This window comes from Ostrinia nubilalis, chromosome Z, assembly GCF_963855985.1.
Source record: "Ostrinia nubilalis chromosome Z, ilOstNubi1.1, whole genome shotgun sequence".
NCBI classification, from domain to species: domain Eukaryota; kingdom Metazoa; phylum Arthropoda; class Insecta; order Lepidoptera; family Crambidae; genus Ostrinia; species Ostrinia nubilalis.
This window is the reverse complement of record NC_087119.1, coordinates 12,565,356-12,577,086: the sequence shown is the minus strand read 5'-3', so window position 1 is coordinate 12,577,086 and position 11,731 is coordinate 12,565,356. Positions and strand designations below refer to the sequence as shown.

The 11,731-nt window shown below is 37.2% G+C and overlaps 1 protein-coding gene across 1 annotated transcript; it reads left to right on the top strand.

Moving 5' to 3' along the window:
* Positions 1-1,460: 1,460 nt before the first annotated feature.
* LOC135086642 (juvenile hormone esterase-like) lies at positions 1,461-11,731 on the top strand. Its single transcript, XM_063981395.1, has 10 exons — positions 1,461-1,768; positions 5,286-5,438; positions 5,924-6,071; positions 6,151-6,345; positions 6,996-7,192; positions 7,820-7,976; positions 10,138-10,310; positions 10,522-10,672; positions 10,875-11,001; positions 11,238-11,731. Exons 1-10 carry the CDS (start codon positions 1,562-1,564, stop codon positions 11,422-11,424), a joined length of 1,695 nt encoding a protein of 564 aa, XP_063837465.1. The 5' UTR covers positions 1,461-1,561; the 3' UTR covers positions 11,425-11,731.

The window sequence follows — 11,731 nt, the reverse complement described above, 5'->3', positions numbered from 1 at the left end:
GTAAATATAATATTTACTTGTTGCTATCTAGTTGCCATGTTTTACTGTTTAGTTAGAGAGTCTTTAGTGGGTATGGTAGTTGGAACTTATTACTCTATTTGATAATATTATTGTGTAATGCCCATTTTCACCATCAATCCTTAATTTATTTTTAAGTGACCCTTATGAAAACAAAATTCACAATATTATGTGTTACCATAGGATCACTTAAAAATTAGGGATTGGTGGTGAAAACGGGCATTAGTGTACCAATTTTACCAACGACCATTATGAAACGTCTTGGGTGAGTTTGAGAAACTTCAAAAAGTTTGTTGTGGTACTTCTGTGACTTAGTATAACGTCTTTAAACGTTCGTTAAACTATAAGAAGTTTATCATCAACATTGTTTTTTTCTTAGGCCCAGAACAGACGGTGAAACGCAACTGCAACGAAACTGCAACTTTCGGATGATTCTGTGTACCTACCATGAGTTTACGTTAGGTGTGCTCGCTAGCGAGTACGTCAAAAATCTCTATGAAGATTTTGTTTCTTCAAAGTAGCCGCTAGGGGCGCTGCACAATATGTCATACAATTAATGTCATTTTTTTTACGTAGTCGCTAGCGAGCACACCTAACGTAAACTCATGGTAAGCACACTGATGAATGAAACTGAAACTGAAAGTTTCAAACTGGTCGCGTCAAAACGGACGCTATGGCAGAAACTTAGATGCAACTCAAAAGTAACTAGCAGTTGCAGTTTCGTTGCAGTTGCGTTTCACCGTCTGTTCTGGGCCTTATTCATTTGTGATCTTAGTAAAAGTCAACTGTTTTTTTAGTACCATGAATGTCAATCATTGAGGGTTTTCGCGAATGAAAGATCCGCTAGATGGCGGGACGTGAATGTGGGGTCTGACTGCTGCGTGATTGGTAGATTTTGACATATCTGTCAATGTCATGTCAAAAATAACCAATCATGCAGCATTTGGACCTCGCGTCTACGTCTGGCGGATTTTTCATTCGCGAAAACCCTCATTGATTACATATTTTAAATTTAGTGCAAACTGAATACCTACCACTTGTCTTAAGCGAATATATTATAATATCGTTTAAGTGTATTATGTATGTACATACATAATAATATTTACTGCGCATGAATTGAATGCTAGTGCACCCACTTGTGTAATGTTAATACCTAGTGTGGTTATTAATTCATTTACGCATGTTCACACCGGCCCGGGTTTACCAAATATTATTTTACATTTTACCTGTTAGGTGTGCCAGCTAACGAAGGTTCTGATCATCCATTAATAATGCACCGGTAGTGCCATGGACCCAACAATTTGAAATTATCAGTCAACCAAAAACAAATCGACTTTGAGATGTCGAGATGGAATGTTTGGGTACAGTCAAGTTCATTTGCCTAGGCAAGACGAGCTGATTGTACTTGTACGAGTATATATAAAAACCGGAGACAGAACCATGTTTCGTTTAGTTTTTTGCTTTCGGTGTGGCGGTCATATCGTTCGGTCGTACGAGCGATCGTGATTTAACTTACGTTTTATGTATCTTTGAGGGAAGCGAAATGATGCGATTCGATTTACGGTTACCGTTTGCTTTCACTGTTGTGGTATTATTTACATGTAATGTGAACAGTGAAAAGAGGCCACTAGTGAGCACTCCGCTGGGAGACATTGAAGGATATTATATGAAAACTCGGGAAGGAAAAGAGATCTCAGCATTCACATCCATTCCATTTGCAGTACCTCCTCTCAAAGATCTAAGGTTTCAGGTGGGTTCAACAAATACATACCTATATTTGTTGTATTAATAAACATTTCGACATTAAATCATCTACTGTTTGTTTTTTGTGCATACAGGAAATATGTTTTAATTATAGGTGAGTACAAAACACCAATGATTACGTATTTTGATGTTCAATGGTAGAATTTAATTAGTAGAACGATTATGTATTGTCACGCGATCTAAGTAAAGTATCGGAAAACTTGGAATTTCTCTGTTTATAAATTCGTATACTGTATTTAACTAGATATCGAGTAATTGTGTTACAGTTTGTATTACGCTTCATAGAGACATAATTCGTGCTTGATTTCTTGTGCAACATAAAAAAAACTTGTGTGAATTTACTTAGGTTTGAATCTGTCTTAAAATCATAATGGTATTGGTAATTAAAAATAATTGCCTATGTGAGATAACAATAATTATCAATGAAATTGCATTCCATAGACCAAATTGGAATATAAAATATTTATTATGATTTTCTTCCATTTTTATTAAAGGGAAACGTTGGTTTTGTCATAATATGTTTTTTTAATATTCGCAGTTCTACTCTTGTTTTGGTGGTTACAATGTCGAAAGTCTTGGGTTGTTGTTGGGACCAAGGTGTGATCAGTTAAATATGGAGAAATACTGCACTTTTGTGGCGGTTATTTTTTTACTTTTCTTGGTTAGGATTGAATCTACCGGTTTCTCATCTGGTGGTCAAAACTTAAGTTGTCTGAATACCGTCCAATAGAGTTTTGGCCAGCCTTGTATATTGAAAATCAATTTATTTGATATAAAAAAAAACAATCCTAGATACGTTTTAAAATGAACCAAAAAAATCTGGATTGTAACGAGTTTTAGCATCGTTCTATACCTACTATCGACCATCTACTACAGATTAAAAATCCGTCCCTTATAGGGATATAGGCATTAAGGGTAATGGCAGTTAAGTATGAATTTGAACTTAAAATAGTTTTAAGCCGAATATTGAAAAAAACAATCGCAAGCTTTCCTTGGGTTTAATTATATCAAGCTTTGAGCGCTATAGACATAAATTTAACTGTAGTATACGGAATAATCAAGGTCGATGACCACAGAACACTTAATTTTATAGCACAAGCAGGTACCATCACCCGAATTAACATAATATACTTAAGGCAAGTTTTTGTACCGGAATAAATACAAGTATGTGTATCCATAGTCTGTTTGTTAAACATAGGGTCTTGTACGACATAACGTAATTTAACATGATTGATCAATCGGTAGTACATAGCCCAGGAAGTGAGTAGGTACAAGTTCAAATTAACATTTTTGACCTCTTGTTTGTTTCTCATAGCACCAATTTAGTGTAGGAAAGTACCTTTTTTAAAAAGATGTCCTTCATGGTTTTTGATCTTTGGGTTTAGTTTAGTGGTAAAGCACAGGCATTTTTTTCACGTGTTTTAGAAGCGATTTTATTATTAAATGTAAATGAAGTAGGATCTTTCCATAAAATATTCATTCTTCTTCAAAAAAGGGAGGAGGTACCAACTTAATTCATCTGTATGTTTTCTATACATAATTATGTAGGTATACCTTAGCTTATTTTCGTGTTGTTCTCTTTTAATTATTATTGTACTGTTTGTTGGCTAGTAGCAATTAATAAAGCCTAGTAGGCATTTTTTAGCATTTCAATGTTTTATTTGAAACAAGGTTATTTTATCAAAACCTGTCCGAAATGTATTGTATAGCCTGACCAGGAACATAAAAACCCTGGCATAGAGGCGCGTCAATTGCATTTTATAGTGCAACACTGAGTACAGTCGTACCTGTGTTAAATTAATAGGCTAAAACTTTATGTATCAGGATTTAGGATTACGGGCTAATTTGATATTTTCATAAATTAACGAAAAAATATTATTATAGGTAACCTGGTTTAAATAAATTAAATGAAACCATCAATCGAGCTAGTAGGATTTATTTTATTATTCATCAATAATCAAATTCAGAACTTGAATATTCAACTGCAATGTCTGCTCATGAACGCTTCAAACTCGGTACTTCTTTCCCAATTCCATAAAATTCAACACTTAGAAAGTGACAAAGAAATTTAAAATAGGTAGTTGAAACAAACCACAGCTAATTTTCATAGTGGACTGTACTATACGATAAACATGTCAGTCAATTTGACAACCTTTGTCGGAAACATTATTCAATGAAAATATTGTCCGAACCCTTAGTATTTCTCTTCGACAAATACTTTAACACATTGTGAACCACTTTTCTTTCACGACTATAAAAAGATTTTAGCAATTTAATTCACAAAATTAATTGCGCACATTTAAAATAAAGTTTGTTTACACTTTGACAGCAATAGACTGACATGCAAGGTGACATGTCAATGAAGTTTTCAGTTACTGTTGCCATTAAAAGAAATTAGTACCATTAGTTTTCCGCAACATGGCGAGGGTTTTTATGTTCCTGGTCAGGCTATATACCCATTTCATTTTAAGCCTTCAGACAGTGATTCTTAATTAAGTTGATTTAGTTTGTCGAGCCGCTTCTTCATATCTATCAAAAGTTTGTTTTTTTCCCCTACCTAGTAGGCCAGGCAAAAAAGCAACATTACCGGTTTATACTGGTTATTCTAATTATAAATCAAAGATTTGATGCGAAGATTAGGTACTTTGAAAAAAAAATTTTTTCCGGTTTGATTAGGCCATGTTCCATCGGACTTACTTTGACTTATGGTCCTATGTCCCCTAGATGGGGCAGAGGGCGTCCACAACAGTCCTCCATCGCGTTCGGTCTTGAGCTATGTGTTTGATCTCGCTCCAAGTCTTGCCGATCTTCTTCGCCTCGTCTGCCACAGTGCGCCGCCAAGTTTGCTTGGGGCGACCACGCTTGCGTTTTCCTTGGGGGTTCCAATCCAGAGCCTGCTTGGGGATGTGATCGGGATCCCTTCGGAGAGTGTGGCCAATCCAGTTCCACTTGCGGCGCTTGATCTGCTGGTCGATCGGAATTTCGTGGCAGCGTTCCAATAGCTCCACGTTGGAGATTTTCTCAGGCCAGTATATGCCGAGAATTCGGCGAAGGCAGCGGTTGACGAAGACCTGCAGCTGGTGCGAGATGACCTTGGTGACCTTCCACGTTTCACACCTATAAAGCAGCACGGATTTAACGTTGGACCCGAAAATTTTGATCTTAACCCTTCGGGTCAGTTTCCGTGACTGCCATACGGGGCGAAGTTGTGCAAAGGTGGCTCTAGCCTTGGCAATGCGCGAAGTGATGTCCTCTTCGGTACCCCCAGTCTCTGACACGACCCTCCCGAGGTAGGTAAAATTGTGGACAGGTTCCACATCCTCTGCACCAATCCGTAATGGTGTGCAATTCCTCACTCCAGATCGCATCTCTTGGGTCTTCCGGCAGTTAATTTTGAGCCACGTGATGCCCGCCTTTCGATGTAGGTCATCAATTTTGGATTGCATATCGTGTTCCATCGGGAATTTTGTATATTCGTGACGTGTTTTATTGTATATTTACAGGCTCCTGTACCAGTGCAGCCATGGGAAGGAGTTTTGGATGGGTCGAAAACCACCCCTGCGTGCGTCCAGAGGAACCCCTATGTTCGCCAGAAAGAGATCGTGGGCCAGGAAGACTGCCTATACCTGAATATCTATACACCATACAATAACAATGTAAGTCAACTGATTATTCGTAACAGGTGAGATCCAAGCACTTTGTGCTTAAATAATGCCAGAAGAGGACAAAAATGAAAATAAAAAATTAGAGTTAGAATTTAGATTGCTTACTACCTAGTAGTCTATTGAGTTCGCATCTAGCAACGTCATAAGTTCCTTACCTGATAATATTTTTTAAACTCAAACTTGAAAAGTAGTAAACATTTAAATGATAATGAGTAAAAGACATTTCAGTCTAGAAAAAATGCTTAAGGTGATATTAATTATGTTAATAAGGATAATGGATTAACCTTACATCTTTAATTAGCATTTTGAAGGTTAATGATTACTAAGAAGAGTCAACCTTAGACATAGATTCTTACTGAAATTAAACAAGCCTTACGAGTAGGTACATATTCAATTTTGTAGCAAAACGAAGCGTTCCTGATGTCTATGTTGATGACTTTTACTGTGAAAAGAATGTTTAACATTTTCGATTGCAGGATTTGATCCACGAAAACAATCTTCTACCTGTTATGGTATTTATTCATGGGGGCGGTTGGATGTGTGGTGACTCAAGTACTTATATGTATGGACCGCAATACCTGTTGGATAACGATGTTCTTCTCGTAACCATCAATTACAGACTGGGTAACTGCATTTTTGATAGGTAGTTGAATATTTATGCATTAGGTATTTTTGTCAAGTGTACCAACTATTTCCATTTTAGGTCCCTTGGGCTTTCTGTCGACCCTGGACGAACACTGCCCGGGCAATAACGGCCTCAAGGATCAACAGGAAGCATTGAGATTCATCCAAAAAACTATAGAGAGTTTCGGAGGAGACAAGAACTCGGTGACCATATTCGGAGAAAGTGCCGGTGGGGCCAGTGCCCATTTTCATATGCTGTCGAAAACCAGCCAAGGTAATCAATCATACAATTACACTCTTTTATGAATAGGTACCTTAATACATATAGGTTAGGCTGCCTCACCAGTCTGCACCGCATCAAACTACCACCAGTGTCTACCGCTGTATTTCTCACTTGCCCATTTTCCGATTTTTTTTCACTTCAAATAAATAATGCTATACAAGATTTTACTCAACCCGCTATTTTGTGTGGATTCGTGGCATACTACACAGGGTGGAATTCAATTTGGAGGAAAAGTTCTCTAATACTGCAGATAGAACATTTTAGTCAAATAAAACATTCCTTTATTTTTTTAAAGAAATAGAACCGCATTCAACCGTGTGGGGGACGGGGAATTACGGCACTTGAATCTAGATGAAAACTTTTCCGCTAAATAAACCTTTGTTGTTTCAAAATGATTTACATATTTACCTCCTATGTAAATCATTTTGAAACAACAAAGGTTAATAATAATGTTTTTGTACAACTACACTCCTTATATGCACAGAGTGTGTTGCCTTATCTCCCCTCTCTCCCTTAGTCGCATCTTACGATATCCACGGGAAGAGTAGGGATGGTCCGATTCTACTCGAAGAGTGTAAGTAACCTGTCACTAACATATGAGACAAACAGTCCTACTTAAGATTACGTATTGGCTGTTACAGGACTGTTCCACAAAGCGATTTCGGAATCGGGAACCGCGCTGGTCCCGTGGGCAGAAGCGCCACCTGGTGAAGCTCTAAGAAACGCATTCCAGCTGGCCAAGTTCCTGGATTGTCCGCAGGCTCCATCAGAAGCCATGATCAAATGTCTTCGCACGAAAGACAGCTATGACATCATTGGCACCGAATTTCAATTTTATGTAAGTGTAATTCAAAAATTTTCGTAAGACGGTTAACTCACAATGTAGCCAATACTGAGGTATTGTTTTTCTTTTGCTAATCTTTTCATTTCCTGAATAAGATAAATTCAACATTAATCTTTTTTTTACGCATTTAAAACTAGTTTTGTATTTAAATTGCTAATGAGCTGCGAAATCGATGAGTATATCCCTATCAGTTGACATAACTTACGCATCTAAAAGTTTTTTGTAACTAGGCAGATTAAAGCCATGTAGGTGTGTGTTCTGGTAATATTTATGTGGGCAAAATTAGTCCTAAGTGTCCGCTGAGATATTGTGATAATATCGTCTTTGTATGTTACCTTCTCGTCTGTTTGCCGCATAGCGATACTAAATATTTATTTTATTGAATAAATAACATAAAATGCTCTACTTTACTATCCTTAACGCTCAAAGTTGGGTTGCCTCGGCGAATTTATTATACTTTATTCCTAATAGCAAAATTTCGAGTGTCCTATTTGTAATGTGTTCATTTTATATGCAGAATTACAGCGCGTGCGTGATTCATTTAAAATGAAAGTGCTCTTGAACAACTTACTTTAGTTATTATCTTTATCGTAAATCGTGTTATGAAATTATTGTTTTCAGGTATGGGATTATGAGCCGATGACTCCATTCAAGGCCGTGGTTGAGCCAGATCTCCCCGGTGCTTTCCTGACTAAAAGTGTTCGCAAAATAAACGACGTGCCTGCGGTGCCGTGGATGACTGGTCTGACGAAAGACGAAGGCTGCTTGAAGTCTGCGTGTAAGTCTTCCCTAAATTATAACGATAACTCCAATGAACTTACAACTTAGCGTAGGTGTTCATTGGGTATGGTGCTTAGGCCCCTCGCCCATGGCGACTTTGTGTAAACGAGCGACAGCACGTTGATCGCATTTGCAACGCGCTACAGAAGTGATGCCAAGGCGCTACTAATGCGCTACAGAATCGCGACTGTATCGATGTAATCGCGCGACCACGTCGGACGACATCAGGGAGAGAACGGAGGGAAGAGTGGCGCGGAACTGTAGCGATTGCAGGTAATTTTGTGCCGGTAAGGTTGTTCGGCCAAACCAACGAGTGCAACCTGCGTGCGCGATGGCGATGACGATGGCGACCCTACTGATTTCTACTGATCGTGATCGCGCACGCAGGTAGTACGCGTTGGTTTGGCCGAACCTTTACTGAATTGCGTTTGCATCGTGACAGAAGCGCGACAGTATTGCTTTTGCATCACGACTGAATCGTATTTATGTGGGCGAGGGCACACGATAAGAACGTGCGACAGAATCGCTACTGCATCACTACAAAAAGTTGCCCTGCATGGGCAACGGGCTTTAGATGCTGTTTTATAACAAAGTTCACTCTGATGTGCTGTCCACTGTTACTGTATACAGAATACAATAATTTATGTGTGCGACTACATTTAGATTTTGTTGTAAACACTCGGACATTAGAAAAACATGTATGAAAGAATAAAATGCGGGTAGCCCGCATGCGAATCAGATCCGCATCGAAATCCGCATGACAGGAAAAAGGCACTTAAGACATTGTCTTGTAGTTCCTCTTGTCCAGTAAGACTACTCATAGTAGGTTCCCACTATTACAAAACTTTGATTGATATTATTGTTTCCACCCCAGATTAATAGACTTTTGTTGTATGGGTTATGTAATATGGATTGGTATAATTCACTATCTTCCTATGCATGATTATACATTACATACTAAGCGTTGAAAACACAGTATTTACAACGGCATGGACTGTGAACTGCCATAAGTTGCGCTCGTTGTGCCTTTTTATTTGTGGGTCGTAACCGCAAGCGACAGTCATAAATCTCGACAACAGCACATACACGTTTCCATACTATACCTATTATTTATTATACATTATGTATGACTAGTTTTCTGCCCGCGACTTCAGTCGCGTGGAAATTTGTCTTTGACAAAAAACGGTATCGCGCACGGCCCTGTTTTAAAAACCGGGACTCTATACAAAATTTCATTAAAATCGGATCAGTGGTTTAGACGTGAAAACGACACAGACAGACAGAGTTACTTTCGCATTTATAATATTAGTACAGATTTCGACGTGGCTTTCATTGTTTTCCGATTGAATACTCTTTTGTCGCGTGGGTTCTGAAAACAAAAGTATAACTCTGTGTTAGACTCTAAAGCCCCCAAAGGCGTTAGGTATATCTCAATCGCTTATGTTTGTACGTTATTTTAAAACATATAGTTCATCGTTATATGACAAATTATACTACGCAATAGGTACTACACTACAATACAACCATTTTGAACCATTATAAAATGTACGTGAATTATCCCAGACTTTTTTTATTTATTTATGTTTTTAGAAAATGTACAATAAAAACTTTAACATTACCACTCATTACTCCAACAAATTAACTAATTTAATGAGCATTAATTAATTGACAAAATATCTCGTTTGACAAGTCACTCTGATGGTCACGGATTTGTTTCGTATTCATGTGTTCTCAGCTTAAAAATACTAGGCAAATAAAGTAAAAAAAATAGTTCAAGGCAAGACCTTGAGTCATACCATTATGGTTAAGAGATTAAACATTGTTTTTGTTTGTAAATAATATTATGTGCTGGGCACCGAGATGGACGACCCTTTTTTAATAACTGCCCACACTGCCCATGATTTTTGTTTTGTTTTTCATAAATCTTGTTTTTCGTAGTGCCTTCGATTTTTTACTTTAACTTATAGTCCGTGCCAGTTCATTTTCTAAGCGCAAAAAGTTTATTTTATAAATAGAATCTTGTAATAATAAAATTGCTATATAATTTATGTAACTTCGAGTATAAACACTTTATGATAGAGCCCTCCGCGGAAATTATTGTATGTTTTGAGCAAGTAATTTGATAGTAATGAGTCTGATGACATAATAATTTGTTACAGGGATAACCAATAATGAAACCAGGCTCAAGGAGTTTATGTCTGGCTTTGACATAATTGCCCCCGTCACATATTACTATGACAACTCTCCATACGCTGATGAAATCACCAAGAAAATAAAGGAAAAATATCTGAAAGATGATAGTTTTGAAACTTTGAAATGGGGAATTCTGCAGGTATTAAATGCTTTTCATGTATTTCTGTGTGTATTAAATGTGTGGTATTCAAAATTGCGATATGAGTGAGTTTGAGTTTTTTTAAACATTTAGTGTGTTCTCATTTATATCAAATTTTCATCATATTCTCCAACTCCAACGGACACGAATATTGGTACAATATACTTATTTTTTTCGAATATTTCAAGTCTTTAAAAAATCTTGTTTGCAGATGTACACGGATTCCTATTTTGCGTACCCGGCTTTGGAAGCGGTGGAGCAAACTCTTAGTTACAGCAAATCACCGATATATCTTTATGAACTAGCTTACAGGGCCACCAACAGCTTCTCCGAAATATTTGGAGATCTCGAAGGCGATTATGGTATGTAGTAAATACGGGATGTAGCGCAAAATTTCCCTATAATGATAAAGTTTATTCTAACTAAATTGTACAATTTACAATTAATACGAAAGTATTTGTTTACAATTTATTTTTTTCTATGTATAGTTTCTTCCTGCGTGCTGCGCCTGAACCAATTAATAAAATTAGTTACTAATTATGTTTTTATATCGCTTTGTTACAGGTGTTTGTCATGCAGACGATTTGATGCACCTTTTCCCTATACATTTCTTGTCTAAACAAATGTCGCCTAATGACATTGAAATGGGTAAACTAATTAGGAATATGTTCACCAACTTTGCTACTAGTGGGTGAGTCTCAATGTTAACTATCATACTAGGCCCAGTTGCACCACCTAACTTTGACCGTAAATCTAACGGTAACCGGTGGTTTTTGTATAGAGTTTAACAGGTTTATGACGTTTGACAAAGTTAAAGTAAGATGGTGCTACCCGCCTTAGATATTTACTGTCACTGCGATGGCTCAGCTATCCACATATCCAAACCTACGCGTAAGCTCAAGAATAATGCTTGCGTGTTATTTACAGAAATCCAAACAAGCCGGTGAGTATTCCCGCCAAATGGGAACCAGCTACAAGTGGAAGCAAGATGGAGTACTTGGAGATTGGAAGCGAGCAGACCATGAGGCTAAACCTAGCGTCGCGCTCAAAGTTCTGGGACAACCTGCCATTATGGCATAATCTACGTAGCCGCAAATTCATAGACGAGCTATGATTTTCATTAATATTCTATTAGAATTTAATTCACGTTGGCAAGTGAAGGAACCTCCATATTAGTATAATGTAATCTGTAAATACTTAAGTTTATTTAGAAGTGGTAAGTAATATGTACAATTTAATAGCTTATGATTGAGCAACTTAATAAGCCTTAGTACTTATTTTAAATATTTTAATATTTGTGCTAGTAGGTCTACTAAAACCACCCAAATGCATTATTCATTTATTTTTAATTATAGTTATTAAATAACATGATTTATATTATGTAAATATTATTGTGAACAATATATTTCAACTATCTAGTA